This window comes from Typopeltis vanoorti, chromosome 15 (assembly GCF_054136105.1).
Source record: "Typopeltis vanoorti isolate ZY-2024b chromosome 15, IOZ_Tvanoo_1.0, whole genome shotgun sequence".
Taxonomy (NCBI): domain Eukaryota; kingdom Metazoa; phylum Arthropoda; class Arachnida; order Uropygi; family Thelyphonidae; genus Typopeltis; species Typopeltis vanoorti.
The window spans coordinates 121052769-121074950 of record NC_143563.1 but is presented as its reverse complement, the minus strand read 5'-3'; the positions used below and the strand labels follow the sequence as shown (position 1 = coordinate 121074950).

General features: G+C 36.3%; 1 protein-coding gene across 5 annotated transcripts in view; it reads left to right on the top strand.

Moving 5' to 3' along the window:
• LOC150099108 (protein disulfide-isomerase A5) overlaps positions 1 to 22182 on the top strand; it is a 953872-nt gene that overhangs the window by 130651 nt on the left and 801039 nt on the right. For all 5 annotated transcript variants that reach the window (XR_016549469.1, XM_090404751.1, XM_090404750.1 and 2 more), the window contains exon 5: positions 9607 to 9652. Coding sequence is in view for 4 of the 5 variants with exons in the window: in XM_090404751.1 (XP_090260877.1) it covers positions 9607 to 9652 (46 nt within the window). In the remaining variant the exon portion in view is untranslated. The remainder of the gene's footprint in view (positions 1 to 9606; positions 9653 to 22182) is intronic.

Sequence of the window (22182 nt, the reverse complement as noted above, 5' to 3'; positions counted from 1 at the left end):
CTTCCTCTGGGTTGTTTTGCTGCCAACCTGGCAGAGAACACTTGTTTTGTTAATCTTTCTTTGCCCATTCTGTTTAAGTGACCATACCACCTGAAATTAGCTCATTTACAGGGTAACTTGAATAGGCTGGTAATGTGGGCAATTGATGATGGCTGCCAATTCAATTTCACTGTTAGTAAGTATAAAGTTATGCATTTTGGAATGATGAGATATCATACAGCCTATTATATTAGTGGAATTATTCTTGGTATAACTGACGAGGTAAGAGATCTTTAAGTTATGATGGAGAGAAAAAGTTCAAGGGTCATGTAGAAAAAATTGCAAATACAGACCAGAAGATAATTACAATGTTGAAACGAATATTTACATGTAAAGAATATTAACATGGGTGAGAGTGATCACTCATCAAGTGATCACCTGAGTTGTGGCTGGCTATATGAAGACCTGTGATTAAAGGCTATATGTGGAAGTACAAGCCTGGTGATTATGACAAGCTTAGGAGACAGCATGGAGCCAAGAAATGATCAGAAAGAAAATAAATATTGCTTTGGATACTGTCAAAGAAATACTTAACAGCATCAACATATGAACATATTTTGAAGGTCAGAAGTCTGAATAAAGTAAGTGTAAAATGGATGAATGAGGGGGTTAAGCATGAAATCTGGAATAAGGCACTTTGGAGGCAGCACAAGATGAATAATGGTAATAATCAGTTGCATGAAGAGTATAAAGAGCAGGCTAGGAGAGTGACTCAGTTGGTAAGGAAAAAGAAATACAGTATTAGCAGAAATTAGCAAATTAGCCATGAAAAACCCTTAGGAATTTTTTCAATATGTGGCAACTGGGAAAATGAATGATTGTGGTAAGGTGATGTTAGTGGATGAAAGGAATAGATTGGTAGCTGCTGCAGAGGACATAGTTGAGCTGTTCAATAAGCAGCTCATAAGGGTGTTTCATCCTCATTGTGAAATCAGAAGCTGAAGTGTAGAGAATGAAATGTGAGAAGATTTAATAGTAAGTGAGTAAGAGGTATATGAGGAGTTAAGTCAGCTAGATGTCAGTAAGGCAGTAGGACTTGACATATCACCACATGTCTTAAGGAAATATCCCAAGGAGTTAGCATCAGCCTAGTTCTACCTGTTTAACAAGAGGCTTGCAACAGCACAAAGACCAAAGGAATGGAAGGAATATAAAATTGTTACACTTCATAGAAGTGGATTTAAGGCTACAAATTATAGACAGATCTGTATATCTGGAGTTATAGTTAAGATATTGGAGAGGTTTATTAGAGATAGACAAGTGGGTTGATCACAGTGGTATTCTTTATGGTTGTCAGCATGGTTTTGTTAAAGGAAAGTGATGTTTTTTATCAACTTGACTTGCTTATATATTGTAACAAGGTGAACAACGTATTGGACAAGAGAGAGAGAGAGAGAGAGATGCCTATACAGTGGTATACTTGGATTTTGCAATGGCCTTTTGATAGATTTCCACACCATAAGTTGGTAACTAAATTGAAGCAGATGGGATTGGATGATAAATTAGTGAGTTGGATAGGCATTTGGCTCTCAGATAGATATTAGCAAGTTGTGTATGGAGGTGCAGTATTCTGGAAGAGGAAAGTCACTAGTGGTGTGCTACAGGGACCATTGTTATTTTTGATATTGGGATGGGTTTAACTGGTGATATACAACTGTTTGCAGATGATGCAAAACTGGGGAGAGTGATGAGGAACCAAGATATTGTGGCCTTACAGGAATCAACAACATCTTGAATCGATTGTATGAGTGGGCAGCAGTCTGGAACTGTCGGTTCAGTGTTGCAAAGTGGAAGGTTCTGAAATTTGGTAAGCAACAGTGGGATGCAAAGTATATACTTGGTGAGGAAATTTTGGCAGAAGTTGAGGAGTCAAGAGACCTTGAAGTGGTGTTGGACAAGGATCTGAAATTCATAGGTCACATTCCACAAGTGGTGATGTCATCACATCGGATTATAGAAATGATGTGGTGGCTTCAACATACAGAATTAAAGAGGTTCTGGTTCCTTTGTGTAAGTCCTTGTTCAAGCTTTGTATGGATTATGCAAACATTTTAATAGAACTATGTTACTTTATCAGAATAGAACTGTATGACTCTAGGAAACTGTATTATTTAACACAATTCATGCACTCACTTGCTTTGGACTGGGACATGAGAATTTGTGTTATACTTTCTTGGTGTATTGGGTAGGCATGCCACAAGTCATGGTGTGTGCTTCATTTGAAATAAAAATTTGCATTGGGGGGGGGGTAAAAAGAATGTTTCAGTAAGAGGAATCCTATATTTGTTTGGTATATTTAAAGTACTAAAATTTGTGACTATGTGAACCAGCATTAATGAGATATAAACCATATGAGAATGATTGGCACATACAAGGGGTCAGGGAGAAGATTATGTGTGAATAGAAATACTTTCATTGGAGACAAATGAATTACTAATAATGTACAGTTGTGGTATAATGTATGTCTAATAAGTTGCTATGGAGAATCAATAATGATTTGTTATCCTATCATCTTTTGACATACATGTTCACATTTATGACAAGCATAATTAAAACTTTATAGAGATGGAAAGGGATTTGTTTGTGAACTATAAGTAAACTGTCTAATCTATGTTGAGGGGATGGGAAGAAATGTCTCTCAGTAAATATATTAGAAAGTAAGTTTAGAAATTTTATATTTGGTTAATATATTTAAATTACTAAATTGTGTAAATATGTGACCCAACAATTAAACCTATATAAATTGGTACCCCTATAGGACAGGGTCATGTTAATTAAACTAACGATGTTCATCAGATGATTCATCTAGTTCTGGTGTGGAGTGCATGTTGGTTGATGGAGTGCTAAGCAAGCAAACTATTCTGTACAATTTGTGCTTGTTATTCTATGTTTATATTTTTTAAATTTATATTTTGCTTTAAATGTATGTGTGGTTTTACAAGAAAAATGAATATTGTGTTGCAAAAAAAAAAAAAAAAAAAATACTAATATTTTTATTAGTATGATGTTGGGGATTCATTCTTGTCTTGTCAGGTGTCTTCTCATGGTTGACTACCATGAGCTTCCACCATGTACAGTTATTCTTCATAAGAGGAATAGGTCCAGTCCTTAATATTTCCCATCCAATCTGTTCTTTGTCTTCTTCCTCTTCTTTTTCCTTGTATCATTCCTTCTAAAAGTATTTTTTTGTAGGGATTCATGCCTTAGTATGTGACCAAGGTAGGTGGTTTTCCTTTTCTTAATGGTTTTCAACAGAGTCCTATCTTCTCCAGTCATCTCTAAATCTCTAAATTATTATTATTTTTTTGACAGTCCATGGTATTCTAATGATCCACATTTCAAAGGCTTTCAGTTTATTTTTACAGTATTTTGATATTGTCCAGGTTTCTGCTCCATATAGCAGTGTTGACCATACGTAGCATTTCGACAACCTAATTCTTGTTTTTGTGTGAATTTCCCTTGAGGGAAATTCATGTTTTTCATGCTAATGAAGGTTGATCTAGCAATTTCTATTCTTCTTAATATCCTTATCGCACTTTCCATTCTCTGTAATTGGTTGACCCAAATATATATGACTCTCTACTTGATTTAAAGTATTTCCTCTGATCCTAATATTTATATTGGGTATTTTCCCTTTTTCTCTTGTTACCAGCATTGTTTTTTTTTTTTTTTTAAGTTGAAATTAAGTCCATGTTTTTCACTTAGTTTCAGCATCTCTTCTAGTAAGTTTTGAAGGTCTTTTTTTTTATTTTCAGCCAGCAGTACCATATCATCTGTATATCTTAAGTTGTTTATATTTCTGACTCCTTTAAATTCTGCTAATTGCTGGAAGATATTTTCAGTATGGAAGTTAAACAATATAGGAGAAAAACACAGCCTTGTCTGATACCCTTCTTTACTGGCAATTCCTCAAGGTTTCTCCTGATATTTTTATTGAAGCAGTTTGCTTCCAATATAGATTTATCAGTAATCTGATATCTTTATCATCTGCTCCTAATTTTTTGATTCATTCTATTAGTTCTTCTTGTTCTGTATTGTCAAAAGCCTTTGTGTAGTCAATAAAACATAAGTAGACTTCTTTTTGCTTCTCCAGATATCTTTCTATAATAGTTCTAATGTTGAAGAGTCCTTCTCTAGTACCTTTATTTTCCTGAAAACCAGATTCTGTTTCATTAAATTCCAATTTGATTTTATGTATATTTCTTTCTAGGATGATATATAACATAACTTTTGCTATCTGACTGATCAGACTGATTGTTCTGTGCTCTTCACATTTGATTGTCTTTGATTTTTTTAGGTATTGGTAGGAATGTTGAGTGCCTAAAATCTTTTGGCAGATGTCCAGTTTTGTATATTTTGTTACATATATCAGTCAGTGATCTTATAGCCTTATCATTTAAAGCCTTTAGATATTATTATTATTATTATTACCCCAAGACCTCATGGAGTCCAAGACTTATCTGGGAGGTACTTTTATCACACACACACATCTCATCATACCGAGCCTTAAACACACTCAAACTCCTCGCAGACACCACACTCTCAGGCAAGGGCATTCCAATTATTCACAACTCTGCACAAAAAAAAAACCTGCCTCTCACTTCCACTTTATACAGTTTCCAGGGATGACCTCTGGTTCTCTCCTGATCTCCCACTATTCTCTGTAGAACTTCTCCACCATTGCTCTTATAACAACCCCTTACCAACTTGTAGGTCTCTATCATATCTCCCCTCTTCCTCCTCTCCATCAGACTCTGCAAATTACATCTTCTCAATCTTTCCTCATACTCAACATTCCAGAGGTCAGAAACTACCTTAGTCAGTCGCCTTTGGACTCTTTCCAACATCTCTTCATCCTTCTGAAAACCTGGTGACCAAATCTGGGCATAATAGTCCATGTGTGGCCTAATCGTAATCAGGGAGGTGGTGCAGAAAAGACTGTACTCCAGAATTTAACAAAATCATCATGTAAGTCTGCCAGAGGTGGAGGGGACGCATCATCAAGGATAGTTTTGGCACCTTGCCCTCTATTCTTTTTATAGATGGCCTGAATAGCTGCATAGGCCCTCTTCCTCTGCTTCCTATTTGACAAAGTTATTGTAGAATGAGACATAGGCTGATGTTGACGAGGCATCAAGTGTTCGGAGAATTTAGTATGGAGGTAGTCATTAAACTGATCTGTGATATCCATTCCCAGAAGGTGAGTCTGGATGAGAGATAGAATTTGATGGTTATATTCTGGAAGAGGAGGATCATCTAGAGATGATGTCGGTCTGGGAATCTTGCAGACTCACATCCTCCACATACCACTTTTTGATATCTGTCAGTCAGCCATCCTCTTATCCATGCTAATATTTTATAATCGAAACCCATATTCTTCAATTTATGCAACAGTCTTCTATGCTGTATTCTGTCAAAAGCCTTAGCAAAATCCAAAAGTATCATGGTGTATCCATTCCCCTTGTCTAGTTTAATGGTAACATTGTTATAGAATGTGAGCAAGTTGCTAAAACACGACCTTCGCTTAGTAAACTCGTGTTGCTCATTGCAAAGTAGAGATTCACTGTCAACCCATTCTGAATGCGAGCCCTAACCAATTTTTCAAAAACCTTCACCACCACTCCTGAGATACTGATTCATCAATAGTTGGATGCATTGGTCTTTGCACCACCTTTGTGCAATGGAATTACCATAAATTCTTTCCATTCCTGTGGACTCTTCTGTGTTCTGAGACTCATTTTAAACATCCTGGTCAACGGAATAGCCAGTTCAGCTGAACACTATTTTAGCACAAATTCTGATATCCCATCAGTCCTTATTGCTGAATTCTTATTCAGTTTGTGCAACAGCTCTAATACCTCATCCTCATATATCTGAGTTACTTCATCCTGTGAAGAGGTAGCAATGAGCTCAATGTTGCACACCAGGTTTAACAAATTGGGCATCAGTTGAACAACCTGTTCTCTATCTGTTACCTTCAAGCCATCTGCATTTAGAAGAGTTATTCTTTTATTTGCAGCATATCAATAGAATTCTTTCGGGTTGTCTTTAGGATGCAGAGCCAGTTTCTTTTCTTACTCAGAATTTGCTTTCCGTACAACAGTTGTGACTATTCTAGATTGCTGCTTATAATTTTCAGAATAGACATCTTTCTTATGCACACAGTATTTCATCTACATCATCCTTTTCTTACGAATCTCTTGCTTAATAAGATTACACATCCATTTGACTCCTTCCCTATTTATTCTTTGAACTCTCAGGATACATTCTGACATTGCATCATTTAAATTCTTCCCATGAACTGTCAATATTCTTCCCATCCAGCAACCAATCCCATTCCACTGAACTCAGTGTACTCCTCAGTTGGTCATAATTTCCTACTTTGTAGTTCAGCATATAACCTTTTCTGATTGGAACAATCATAAACTTAGTCACTTCCCAAGTGAGTACGGCATGATCATTGTCACCAACCGGAGTCAGAAAAGTTACATCTTTAACTGAAACGCCCTCTGACACTATAATCAAATGTAACATTCTTTGATCTCAATTTCCTTCTGTCACAAGCTGCTTGAGGAAGGTGTTCTGCAACAGCTCAATAAATGCATTTTTATTCTTCTCATGAGATTCTACTGCTACCCAATCAATATTTGGATAATTAAAGTCTCCCATTATGATTACTCTTTTTGCACTCATCTTTTCTATTTGGTGATGCATTTCTTCATCACTAGCAACCGATCCACCAGGTTTCTTACAACACCCCACTGTGTAATTGATCTTGTTAGATTCCACCTCACACAAGATGGCTTCAAACTCACTGCCACATAAAATACTGTTAGTATAGTATGCCCACCATTTGTAGGTCTCTCCTTGGCATTTTTGCCAAGAATAGTCCATTCATGCTGATGGGGAGAAAGAAATGAAGGATGTACGAATTGGCCGCCAACATGCGAAATCACATGCTTTTTTGTCTGTCGTTGTATTGGTAGTAGCTTGATTTTTGTTGTCGCTTTTTTGCATTACTTTTTTATTATTAATTTGTATGATGGATCCAATACAGTCAACAAGTTCTGTTGTTAAACGTTTCAGTAGCTCTTGCAAAAGAATATTGAATAATGTGCTGACATTCTGCGAAAAAGAATCATCAGAAGGCCGTCTCCTTGTTCCCCTTTCTCAAGTCATAAAACATGCAAGTGCAATTGCGGGCATATCGGGGTCAACTGTTCAAAAGAATTCATAGGGAATCAAAAGGTGAAGGTAAGCCAAAATTTAAATCTCCTAAAAAAACGCCAGAGAAAGAAAACCATCGAAACGGTAGCTTTGAATGATTTTGATGTAGACATTATAAGAAGAACTATTCACGAATTTTACGTGGTCGAGAAAAGAGTGCCAACTGTTCCAAAATTGATTCCTGTGCTTAAAGAAAAACTTAATTTTCCTTGGAAAAGAGAAACTTTAAGGAAAATATTTCATGAAATCGGATTTTGTTTTATAAAGTCCCAGAATAAAAGGAAACTTATCATGGAGCGAAGTGACATTGCTTTATCTAGAATGGAGTATTTGAGAGCAATAAGTCGTTTCAGGGAGGAGAAAAGACTGATTGTGTATCTAAATGAAACTTGGATTGATAGTAATTTAATTTATGGAAAATGTTGGCAGTCTAAAGAAGAATGTGGAGTGCTACAAACCAGAAATGCCTTGCGGCGCATAATAATTTTGTGTGTGGGTAGAGAAATGTTTTTGTTTTGTTTTTTTTACCTAATTCAAACTTACTATACTAAGCCAATTCAACTACTGGAGATTACCATGTGCAAATGAATTCTATGATCTTCGAAAAGTGGGCAGAAGAAAAACTGATTCCAAACCTTCCAAAAAATGCTGTTGTTATAATTGATAATGCTTCATATCACTCTATTCAATTAAACAAAGTTTCAAATTGGTCTAATAAGAAGCAAGTTCTTATGGATTGGCTCTCTGCAAATAACATTTCTCATTCCCCAGATATGCGAAAAATTGAATTGCTTAATTCGGTCAAAAGAAATTTGCCTCACAACTAAACTATTTAAATTCGACAAGATGCTCAAAGAGCATGAATTTCTAGCTTTGAGGCTACTACCATATCATTGCAATATTAATGCTATTGAGTATGTTTGGGCAAAAGTGAAAAGTTTCATTTGCCATCGCAACATAACTGGGGATATTGATATGTCAAAACTTTTTAAGCTTTCAGAACCGGCGATTGGAAATATTACAGTTCAAAACCGGGGAAAATATCGCTCTCGTGTCTTCTCATTGGAAAATATGTATTGGGACAGAGATGGAATTATTGAAGAATTATGCGAACCTTTGCTGATCGGTTTAAGTGAAAGTGATGGCGATTCGGACACCGATTCAGATGACTCTGAAGATTAAAAGGATTTGATAATGGTATTTTTTTCCAACATTTTTTTGCATGGGTTTGTTAAAAGAGTCACAACAGGTCATAAATAATTAATCGGTTTAGGACATTAAAATGTCTCAGTTCTTTCAACTGTAAGTTTAGAATATCTAAGTTCATTTGAAAAAATTTCTGTTTTTCTGTATAATTATTTTTATTTTATAGAAAACGTTCTTAAAAATAAACTTAATTAAATTTTTGGTTTATTCTATACCTTTTTTAATTTTGCTAATACTCTACGTACATTTTTCCAACTGTTATACAAGCAAAATTGTTACACTTTAAAAACAGCAATGTTTGTAAAAGAAAAGCTAAATTTTCCGACCTGTAATAATAAACAAACTCATCCCAGAAGACAGATTAATTACCCTATTATCGGAATGGATTCTCCTTTTTCTGTCATGCGCAGAAGTGTCGAAGGATCTCTAATCGGTGGGTGAACAATAGTAGTATTATAATCATAGGTCTCAACTCTAACTGGATTCAAGTCATCCGATATCATTAGCATCATGCCCCTTCCTCTCCTATCCTTCCTAAAAATAGTGTACCCTTTACACCTGATACCAGTTATTATGTCTCATTCTGATAGCCAGGTCTCACTAATGCCTATAATCTGAGTTTCCAACATAGTGACTAAGGCAATAAACTACCCGTTTGTTTCTGATATTCCTAGCATTCCTGTACAGACATAATAATCTACCTGCATGTTCTTTTGTATACTCTTGTCTGCAGTCTGCATGACAGAGTTGGACAACTTGCAGATCTCTATTCTTCTCTAGTGCCTTATACATATAGACATCTTTGGACACGTTTGATGGGTCCAAATCGGACAAACACAAAGTTGAAATTGTTCTCTCCTCGTCAACATTTCCATGACAAAGCCTGTTGCCATCATTAACACAGTTATATAACATTGTCTCTCTTTATACTCACATTCTCACCATTCCTCCCTGTATAATTTAGTTTCCCTGACTCTCTTTATTCAACTTTACTTTATTTCTTATATTTATTACTATTATATATATATATATATATATATTTATTTTATTTTATTTATTTAATGGAAACTAATATAATTTGGATTTCATAAAGAGAAAGTAATATATTCTGAAGGTCAATTAATTTTATTTTAGGGATGGAGAATTTCACAAAGATTATGATAGGAAAGAAACTGTTCAGGTAACTATTGTTATCATCGTAACATCCATAGCGTTTCAGGATGCATTATCTGAGACCTATCCTGAATGTCATTGTGCATGTCCTACTTATTAAGTTTATTCACTTTCATTGCACTTATCTTCTGGCTTCTCACAATTCTCGCTGTAAAAATTAAGTAAATAATTATTATTATTATTTGATTTTCTGGGTTCTCAGGCACATGATTTCTAGACTTCAAGTCCTGTCTGTAATCATCCTAGCTCACACCCTTGGACTTGTCAGTTTCTTGCAGTTCATTTCCATCAGTATAGTACACAGCTTGTGGTCTCTTCTTCCCAGAGTGCATAATCTTATACTTGGTTACATTAAACTGGTAGCCATTTACTTTTGCACATACTACTTGTCTAAATCTTCTTGCAGGATCTCTACACCATTTTTAGATATCATCGCTATTCCTAGTTTTGGATGATCAGATCACAACTGCACATTTTCTGTCAAATCATTGATGTACAATCCTTTCTTTTAGTGATTAAAAGTGATCTTTTAGTGTACATCAAACAAAAATGATTGATGTACAAATTAATGTACAAACATAGTTAATGAAGGCAAAAATAGAGGTTAGAATGGAGGTACAGCTATTTGCTGATGATGCAAAGATAGGTAGAGTAATCAGGAATGCTACTGATATGCGGTCTTTGCAGAATGATTTGAATAGGCTGGAATTGTGGGCATGGGAAAATGGGTATCAGTTCAATGTCAGTAAATGTAAACCCATTCACTTCGGCATAATTAGATATCCAATGTCGTATTATATTGGTGGATTAGGCTAGAAGAAAATGATGAGGCTAGGGATCTTGGAGTGTTAATAGATAGGAAGTTGAAGCAGCAGCCCTGTGGCAAAGATTTCAAATATAACTCAAAAGATAATTGCAATGCTGAAACGAACGTTCACATGTAAAGATAAGGATGTTATTTTGCCTCTTTACAAGACCTTGAGAAGATCTCACTTGGACTATTGTGTGCAGGTCTGGTCTCCTGGTTTCCGTTGTGATTCTGATATATTGGAAGAGAGTGCAAAGAGTGTTAAAAATGATATCAGGACTGTGGAATACTGATTATGAAGACAAATTGAGAATTTGTAGACTGCAGACACTAGCAAACAGGAAAAAGGGGGGGGATATGATTGAGACTTACAAACTTCTAAAAGGGTCATACAGGATTTCAGTTTATGGAGGGTGGGGAAAGGACAAGAGGGCATCCTTGGAAGCTGAGAATGAAGGCCGCCAAGAAGGGTGTGAGGGCTGTATTTTTCTCTCAGAGGGTGGTGCGTGATCAGAATGGATTACCTTTGAATGTTGTGAGTGCAAGCAGTGTAAATGAATTCAAGAATAAGTTCGATAGCTGGTGTATGTAGTATGTGGCCTCCTCAATGAGTCTCTAACTCCCTGGAGGTCTCTCTTAACAATAATAATAAGAAGAAGAACATCTAAATGCATGGTGAGTAAATCAAGTGGGTTGATTTACTCACCAAGTGTGTTGAATCAAGTGGGCATGTATTTTATTAAGATGGTTTGTTGTTGGTACTGTAATATGTATGCATGGGCGAATGTTGCAGATGTGTTTGTTAAGAGATTAAACAAAAGAAGTGAGTCTGCACAAAGTGTGATTATCAATGGATTGCAGTGAATTGAATGAAAGTTGTGAATAGAGAGTAAAGAATATCATGCAAAAGGCAGTGATTTGTGTAAGATTAAGAATGATAGCTAGAGAAGTCTGTCTGGGAATGTGATAGTGAATACAGAAATGATCGAAAAAGGAAAAGAAAGCAGAAACGAAGAAGTAGAAGTGAGCCTGACTGATGGTTCAAGAACTAGTGTGACTGTGAGAATGGAAGAAAGCCTGCTGATGAAGCAATCATTCATCAGTTGCATCAGTCTTGGGACTGGTAGCTCAGCAGCAATTTCCTCCATTCCACTCTGTCATTGGCTTTCTTCTTAATCTCCTGGTAACTCCTCAGACCCGTGCTTTCTTTGACTTGGTCAAGAAATATTTCGGCGATTACACCACATTTTTTTTATTCAGTATAACTAGTATAATAAATAGTATAACTTAAATAGTATAACTTAAAGGTAAATAGTATAACTTAAAGTTTAAACTTTAAGTTATACTATTTACCCCCTAAAGATGTAAATCCTACAATTTACGAAACTTGTCGGGAACTATTATTTCAATGTTTTATATAACTGAATAAAAAAATGTGGTGTAATCGCCGAAATATATCTTTTGGTCAAGAAAACTTTTCCTTGGTCTGCCCCTTCTTCTTTTCCCAAGGTCCATCATGATGTGAAGTATATGTCCATACCACCTATCCCTTCTAATTTTGATCGATTTAATTAGAGTTCTTGTCTTGTTTATCTCTCTCAGGACTGGTTCATTTTATTTTTTTTCTGTCCATTTTATTTTGTTCTTGCGGCACCAGCACCACATTTCAGTGCTCCATATCAATGTCTTTACTGATTTCTTTTTCAATTGTAGGTTGAGGTTTCCTGTTAAAATGCTTTCATCTTAGAGAATTGGGCTTTTGCATTGTTTATTCTTGATCTTATGTCTTCTCTTGTTCTTCCATCTTCTGTTATTAGGCTTCCTAAATATTTAATGCTTTTCACTTGTTTTAATTGCTTTGGATTTTAGTCTTATCTGTGTTGATTTTCATTTTATATTTTTGAAGGTTATTATTTAGTAATTCTAGCATTGTTTTTAACATTTTTCTGTTTTCTGCTACAAGTGCTATGTCATCATCAAATCTCATACACATGACTTGCTCATGTGTATGACTTCTTCTTTAACAGCATTTTTATATTTTCTTCTTTCATCCATAAGACCAAGTAATTTCATCTGTTATCCAATGTTTTCTTTTTTCTTTTTCTGTATTTTTCAATAATTGATTTGATGAATTTGTAATTAACTCTTGAATCATATTCCATTGGTTTTCAATATTATTCTGAAAATTTATGTTTAATGGAATGCTATGATCAGTTGCCTCTTGGTATCTTCTCTTTACTTCTTTCCTCTTTAATTTTTCAAGATTCCATCTTATTGGTTTATATCTTTGGATTTGTTTGCTATGTTTCAGTTCTGTTTTCATTAAGACAAGGTTATGATCACTACTAATGTCGGCATCTGGATAGCTTTTGCAATTTTTTATTTGGTTTCTGTATCTTTTCTTGACCAATATATAATCTTTTTATATAATGAAACCTGTGGTGAATTCATCACTAAAAACACACATAATAACCATGGTAATGACTATTTAATTCGTAAATATTTCATCCCAAGTATCTTGGGACATCATCAGTACAGTAGTTTAAACAATACTAGGAATAACATACAGTTAGGGTGCATGATTACAATGGAATCTCAATATGCGTGCAATAACGTGTTATAAAAGTAAATTAAATATAACTGAAAAAAATATATATATATAAAATATAAAAAAAATAAAATAAAAAAAAATATATATAAAGATTATTTTACACAATTTTGTATGACAATTTCCCATACTTTAGGAATAGTAAGAACATCGTTGCAGTTTAAATTTGGTTTGTGTAGTAGAGCTTCAGCACTTTCTTTATATAAACGTTCATATTTATATAAAGATCTGTGTAAAAGTTTCGACTTCTCCCAATGGATCCTATGGTTTGGATTTTCAACTCCGTGTTGGGAGAGACCAGATTTCTTCTGTTTGAAAATACAAATGTGGTCTTAATGTTCCGAGATGCATATCTGAACAGACCTACCTGTCTGACCAAAGTAAGACAATTTGCAGGAGCATGGGATCTCATAAATGCCAGGTAACATCAGAGGTGAGAGTTTGTCCTTAGGAGAAGGTAACAAGTTATAGATTTGGATGATAGGTTTGTAAGTAGTGGCAAAATCGTATTTCTTCATAATTTTTGGAAGACGTTCAGAAATGCCTTTGACGTAAGGTATGGGAATCCTATGGACTCCTTCTTGTCTGGGTTGATGGGTGGGAAGGTGACTGATAATTTTTTGAGTTGTTTTAAGATTATATCCATTTAGTATAGCTGTATTTTTGATTATTTCTAGTTCTTGGTTTAGAGAATCTTCAGAGGAGCAGAATTTGTGTGCTCTGGAAACTAGTGATTTAATGATGCCAAATTTCTGAGATGGATGATGAGTGGAAGAATTGTGAATGTAGCGACCTAAAAATGTAGGCTTGCGATAGACAGACGTGGCGATGGAACTGTCTTCTTTTCTTTGAATGTGTAAATCCAGAAAGGATTTAAGAATCTCCACAGGGTATCTCCTTTCTGAATTTACACATTCAAAGAAGAGAAGACGGTTCCATCACCACGTCTGTCTGTAAATCATGAAATCTGTAAACCATGTAAATCCAGAAAGGATTTAAGAATCTCCACAGAGTATCTTCTTTCTGGATTTACACATTCAAAGAAAAGAAGATCGTTCCATCACCACATCTGTCTATCACAAGCCTTCATTTTCAGGTCGCTATATTCACAATTCTTTCGCTCATCATCCATCTCAGAAATTTGGCATCATTAAATCACTAGTTTCCAGAGCGCACAAATTCTGCTCCTCTGAAGATTCTGCAAACCAAGAACTAGAAATAATCAAAAATACAGCTATACTAAATGGATATAATCTTAAAACAACTCAAAAAATTATCAGTCACCTTCCCACACATCAACCCAGACAAGAAGAAGTCCGTAGGATTCCTATACCTTACGTCAAAGGCATCTCCGAACGTCTTTCAAAAATTATGAAGAAATGCAATTTTGCCATTACTTACAAACCTATCAACCAAATCTATGACTTGTAACCTTCTCCTAAGGACAAACTTTCACCTCTGATGTTACCTGGCATTTATGAGATCCCATGCTACTGCAAATTGTCTTACTTTGGTCAGACAGGTAGGTCTGTTCAGAAATGCATCTCGGAACATTAAGACCACATTTGTATTTTCAAACCGCAGAAATCTGGTCTCTCCCAACACGGAGTTGAAAATCCAAACCATAGGATCCATTGGGAGAAGTCAAAACTTTTACACAGATCTTTATATAAATATGAATGTTTATATAAAGAAAGTGCTGACGCCCTACTACACAGACCAAATTTAAACCAAAACGACGTTCTTACTATTCCTAAAGTATGGGAAATTGTCATACAAAATTGTGTAAAATAATCTTTATATATATATTTTTTATTTTATTTTATTTTATTTTATTTATTTTTTTTTTATTTTATTTTATTTATTTTATTTTTTTCAGTTATATTTAATTTACTTCTATAACACGTTACTGCATGCATATTGAGATTCCATTGTAATCATGCGCTCTAACTGTATGTTATTCCTAGTATTGTTTAAACTACTGTACTGATGATGTCCCAAGATACTTGGAATGAAATATTTACCAATTAAATAGTCATTACTGTGGTTATTATGTGTGTTTTTAGTGATAATATATAATCTATTTGATATCTGTTTGAATCCCCAGGCACTTTCCAGGTGTATCTTCTTCTTTTTGGAACTTGAAATACTGTATTTGCTATAACTAATTGTTTTTGTGTACAAAATTCTGTTAATTGCTTTCTTCTTTCATTCCAAGTTCAAGACCAAATCTTTCTGAAACATTATCATTGCCTTCTTCTCCCAGTATAGTGTTCCAATCTCCCATTATTATTGTATTGTTTGTGTCTTTAAAGCTGTTTCAGATTTCTTCTATTTGTTCATAAATTTCTTCTATTTCTTCATCGCTATGTTGTGATGTTGGCATGTAGACCATTATAATACTTAGTTTACTGGTTCGTTTTGAATACTTATAGCCGTGATTCTGTCACTGTGGTTAATTATTGTAGTGATTAAATTTCCAACTTTTTTATGAAGCATTATTGCAATGCCTGACTCTCCCTTCTTTTGTCCTGAATATATTATCCAAAATTCTCCACTCCAGAAATCATCACCCTGTCCCTCCCATCTCGTCCCACTAATGCCCAGAATGTCTATAGTCTTTCCATTTCTCTTTTCATATTTCTATTAAAAAAAAAAAAAAAAGAAAATGATGAAGCAATAGTGGGAATAATCTCCAGAATGGAAGAATTGGAGAATGAAATGATTAAGATGAGAAATGAGATGTATATATATTTTACCTATTTTACACCTAACGAACTCTTAACTATTTGTAAATCCCAAATCTGCTTATGTTTATAATACTGATGACATGTTTGGGGTGGTACACCTAAAACTTCCATTAAAATTCTTAACCCCATCCAGAGGCAAGCAATTAGGCTCATAGATGATCCCTCGCTTACAGATTCACTTCATTCTTTATCTCAGTGCAGTATTTTAGCACATGTCTCTTCTAATTGGACTTCCATGGTCGCTGCTCCAGTGAATTGGCAACCATCCTTCTTTCACTATCTGTTGCACTTAATACAAGAGCAGCAACTGCAAACACAATGAACCTGCTTCTGTTCTTCCTCTTTTATTCTGTTCACCTCTGTCTTCTGGAATAGCTTTCCTCATAAAGTATTCCCAAACAACTACAACCTTCAACTCTTAAAAAAAATCATTTAACTTCAATTGTAGTCCTCCTCTGTACCTCACCCATGGCACTTATGTGTTTTTAGGTTCATTGGCCACACATGTATGGGATTAATATTAAAAAAAAATGTGACAAGGGTCACATGAGGGTTAAGAGTCATAGATCTGTTGTATCATCAAAGGATGCGATTGTAAATGGTGTGGGTAATCTTTCCTGAAGATAGAGGGTGCCCATGTCATACTTTAGGCTTTGTCTAATTTTTCTGATTATTGTTTTCTTTAATTTTAATACAGTTCCCCTGATAACATCTCTATGACAGAGATGAAGTATAGGATTGATTAAACATGTATTTAATTAATTGTATGTGTTGTATTTGTTTCAGTAAACCTTATAATGAGTTCAAACCAGCACCTAAATCTAAATAGTCATATCTTTCCCTAATTGGTAAGAATGACCATGAGGTAATCATCAGAGCTGTAGCCAGTCATATGAGAACTTCTGTAAAGAAGGGGTACATGTGGAACTAAAAGCTGGTGATTATAAAAAAAGCTTAGGAGACTGCTGGGAACTGTCGCATGGAAAGGGGAATTGAGTGGAAAGAAGATAGATGCTGCTTGTGCATTGAACACGAGCTGTTTAACACTAGCAATGTGTGAAGGTATTCAGCCTTTTTAAAGGTGAAAATGCTAAATAAGGTAGGAGTAAAGTGGATGAATAAAGAGATTAAGCATGATGATGGAAGTTTTTTTTACTTGATTAGACTATAAATTATATATTTATTTTAATCCTTTAATCAAGTGTAAGCAAGCAAAGTTTGCACCTGAAGTATCTTCAGGACTGGGGCAACTCGTGGCAGGTGGACTGAGTTTTAATCACTTTCCTTAGTATCCCATAATGCAAAGCACATCTCCTTAAGGACATGTATAATGTTATGCATTGCTTCAACCTTGGTATCACCTCTGGGTCTCGCTCTCACTGAAGAGACCTCAGTAAAGGTTGAAACCAGTCTGGGTAGTGACCCTTTCCATAATGTATAACATTATTGAAGATCCAGTAGGCGTTGCACTGATATGATCGTCAGCTTGTCGAGAGCTCCTGAAAAGATCAGTAGTATTTTATGTTATCATTGGCAATTTTACTAGAATTTTACGTAGTATTGTTTGCTTTTCGTTTCTTAGTGTGTCTGTGCGATTTTTGTGTGTTTTCTGTGTTATTTTAATTATTATTTTTAAGATAAGATAGCGTCCATATGGCACTGATTAAAAAAAATGGCGGCCAGGTCTCCATGTTTGTTTAAGAGTTTTGATATAAAAGAGTTTATGCAATGTGCTGTCTGTGAGATGTATGCTTTGCGAAGGGTGGTTGGAGTCTGGTTAGATGGTGATAGTGGAGTTAATATGTGCAGAAAGTGTAAGGAGAATGAGGATCTAAAGCGTTTTTCGGGTGGCGAGAGTGATATCGTTAAAGAAAGTCAGAATATAGAAAATAGTGATGTGATAAGGAATTGCGAGGTAGTACCAGATAGGTGTGAGAGCATCGTTGAAAGTGTAAATGAAGGTAGAAATACCGAACGAATGGATGATTTAAATGATAATGAAAATGGTGAGATAGATGCAAGTAGTGAAATCGCACGGTTGAGCAGAGCGATACACAGAGTAAAGTGGCAACTGGAGTGTACGCAAAAATGTGTACCAAATGTACCGACTAATAAACAGCGAAAGTTTGATACGAAAAATAAGAGAATGTTCGTAAACGTAAATAAAATGGAGGAGCTAGTGCTGTACAGAGATTCGTAATTAAGAGGTGTGATAGTTGAGAGTTTGACAAAATCGTACCAACCGGTTGCGAACATAAAGGACGTCAGCAAGTCTATTCGAGTGCAAAAACAGAGGGTTAAAGAAATGATAGTCGTGGCAGGAACCAAATGATTTGAAAGAAGACAAAATGGAAATGATAGAGGATGTGAGGGAATTACTTGAGGTAGCAAAAGAGAAGAGCGAGAGAGTTACGATGGTGAGTATTTTTCTGCGGTATGACAGTGAAGTGTTTAGAAGGAGGGCCATAATTGCCAATGATTTTATGTGTGGGTTATGCATGGAGAGTGGTGTGGAATTTTTGGATGTGTGGAGTGAGTTCGATGGACGAAAGGATTTATATAAGACGGATGGGTTACATTTGAATGGATTTGGTGTACGAAGGCTTGAAAAAGTGTTGATGAATGAAGTGGAAGTGGATGTACAGACTCAGGGAAACTAGATTTATTGGGGGGGGGGGGTAGATATGCAGACTTTAGGGAGGCAGTTGATTGTACGAATGAGTATAATATGCCCGAGCGAGTACGAAGGACAACAGATCAGAATGGGATAGTTAGTATAAGGCATCAAAGTAGGGATGGGACTAACGGGCTTCTGCAATTCATGTACACTAAGCCAGGAGTATTAGGAACAAGAAGGAAGAGTTTTTGGCCTTGGTTGGCACTTCCAGGCCACAGGTTGTTGGTATTAGTGAAACATGGCTGACAGAAGATGATAAAACTAGTGGTATTGAATGCGATGGGTATAGCATGTTCAGGAGTGACGGGAGAATAAAAAGGGGGGAGGAGCGTTATTGATGATAGCTGATGAGTTGCAGCCAAGGAGTATAGAAGTTGAACTGCAGGATAGAGAAAAGAGCACATTTGAGGCTATTTAGTGTGAGATAGAGGCTAGCAGAACAAAATATACAATTGGGTGCTGCTATAGACCAGGTGGTGGAATAGATGGTGGGGATAGTATGCATAGGAAAATAGAAGAAATGAGTGGAAGGAGGGTAATTATTATGGGTGATTTCAATTATGGTAACAATGACTGGAAGGAGGAGAGGGCACATGGGAGGTAGGAATTGGATTTTATGCAGTTATTAAGGGACAACTATCTGCGACAGCATGTAGTGGAAAATACTAGGGGGGGCAGAGAGTGCTTGACCTAGTAATTGCATCTAAGAATGTGGCTGTAACGAACATGACCATGTTGCCACCAATTGGTGAGAGTGATCATAAGGTCATAACTTGGGAGGTGGCTAATGGAGTGGAATTTACAATTAAGACAGGGTACATGTGGAATTACCAGGCTGGTAAGTATGACAAGCTTAGGAGTGTACTTGGCTCAGTGCCATGGCATGTAAAACTGCAAGGGCTGGATGTTGATAGTGCATGGGAGGTGGTTAAGAAGTGTTTGCAGGAGGCAATGGTTGACTGTATACCAAGAGTCCGAATAATAAATCAAGTAGGGGTTAAATGGATGAATAACACTATTAAGCTTGGGCTGCAAAAAAAAGAAACAATTGTGGAGGGAATTTAAGTAGAAAGGTGACCAGCAGGTGCAGGAACAGTTTTAAGCTCAGGCCAGGAAGGTAACAAGGGTGGTAAGAAAAGCAAAAGCGGATTACGAAAGAAAATTGGCCATGCAGGCTAAAGAGAATCCCAAACAGTTTTTTCAATATGTTGCAAGTACAAGGAAAAATGTTCATGACAGAATGATTTTAAAAAATGCTGAGGGTAGGGAGATAACCGAATCAGTCGATATAGTGGAATTACTGAGCGAGCACTTTGCAAGAGTATCCAGGTGGTGACATTGCAGGAATGGAAGAACCAACAGCTTATACTGGAATTGTGATGAATGAAGTAGAGGTAAATAGTCTATTACAGAACCTCAATGTCAATACATCTGTGGGATTGGATGGTATACCAGCTCGTGTCGTACGTGAAGGGACTAAAGAGTTGTCAGTGCCCTTGACCATTTTGTTTAATTTGAGCCGCGGGTCTGGGTCAGTCCCAAGGGGGGTGGAAAGAGGTGAAAATAGTTCTGCTGCATAAAGGTGGTTCCAAGACTGCTGTTGAAAATTACCGGCCAATCAGCATAACAGGAATCGTTATCAGGGTCTTGGAGAAAATAGTCAAGAGGAAAATACAAGATTGGATAGATGAAAATGGGATACACTATCGGGGACAGCATGGTTTTGTGAAGGGGTAGGTCATGCCTCAGTAACTTTCTCACGTATTATAACACAGTGACGGCTGAACTGGATAAGGGTAATGGGTTTACAGTGATTCTACTGGACCTTGCTAAGGCCTTTGACAGGATACCACATGGAATTGTAATCAGTAAAATGTAGCATATGGGGATGGATATAGGGTTGGTGAGATGGATAGGAAGGTGGTTGACAGAGAGATATCAGAGAGTGGTTTATTCAGGAGTAGTCCACAAGACGGCCTGTGACTAGTGGTGTGCCACAAGGATCTGTTCTTGGACCACTGCTGTTTAATTTGTTCATTAATGATATAGGAAAGGATCTGAGAGGAACAGTTCATTTGTTTGCAGATGATGCAAAGTTGGGTAGGGCAATAGTGAATGCAGATGATGTCAAAATTTTGCAGGATGATTTGGATAGATTGGAGGTCTGGGCTGGGGAGAATGGATGTCAATTTAATGTGGCAAAATGTAAGGTTATACATTTTAGGTGAAAAGATTAGCAGCAGTTTACTGCATTGGTGGAACTGTACTCCAGGAAATTGATGAGGCACGAGATTTAGGAGTGTTTGTGAATAAGGAGTTGAAGTTTAGGGGGCACATTGCAAAAGTGGCGAAATCAGCTCATCAAATCACTTGGTTGCTGAAGAATACGTTGACAAGCAGAGACAAGCATGTTATTGTTCTTCTGTATCGAGCCTTGATAAGACCCCATCTGGACTACTGTGCCCAGATTTGGTCACCTAGGTTTCTTCTTGATGGGGAGGAGGTGGAGTGGATCCAGAGGCCAGTGACCAAGATGATAGCAGGTCTGTGGAATGAACCTTATGAGAACAGGTTGAGGATTCGTGGGTTGCAAAAATTGGTTGATAGGCAGAGGAGGGGAGATATGATTGAGACATTCGAATTACTGAAGGGTTCTATAAAATTAATTCAGAAGATTTTTTTGATAACAGGGCTAGTTGTGGGAGGACTAGGGGACATCCATGGAAGCTGGGCAAGAGTGTGGTTAGTAAGGGTGTTAGAGCTGGGTTCTTTACTTTTAGAGTGGTGAATGAGTGGAATGGGCTACCAGAGTCTGTGGTAGGTGCTGTGATAGTGAATGAGTTTAAGGCGAGGTATGATAGATACTGTATGAATGTCGAATAGTTGTGATGATCATGCTTTAGGGCCTTCCTCGATGAGTCTAAGGACTCCCTGGAGTTGCCCGTAATAATATTATTATATGTGTCCCCAAGGAGATGTGCTTTGCATGATGGGATGCTAATAAAAGTGATCAGAACTCAGTCCACCTTTGTCATGAGTGCCCTAGTCCTGAAGATACTTCAGGTGCAAACTTTGTTTGCCTACACTTGGATAAAGAATTAATCTAAGTATATATAATTTAAGATTAAACATGAAATCCGGAAGTACAAAGCAGCGTGGATGCAAAACAAGTTGAATATTGATAATTATCAGTTGCATGTAGAGTACTGAGAAGAAGCCAGGAAGCTCAGTTGGTAAAGGACAATAAAGTGCAGTATGAAAGGAAATTAGCAAAGCAATGTAAGAAAATTTCTGGTGAGTTTTTTAAAATGTGGCAAGTAGAAGAAAAAACGACTGTGAAAAACGATGCTAGTTACCAATTATATATTTGGTTTAATCCTTTATCCAAGTTTAAGCAAACAAAGTTTACACCTGAAGTATTTTCAGAACTGGGGCAACTCATGGCAAAGGTGGTATAACTTCTCATCACTTGCCGTAGTATCCTATAATGCAAAGCACATTTCTTTGCGGACATTATACATGTCCACAAGAGTAGTAACAAGTAGTAGTAGTCTGGGTAGTGACTCTTCCCTTAATGCATAGTATTATACATGTTTGCAAGGAGATGTACTTTGCATTATAGGATACTAATGCAAGTGATGAGAAGTTATACCACCTTTTCCACGAGTTACCCTAGGCCTGAAAATACTTCAGG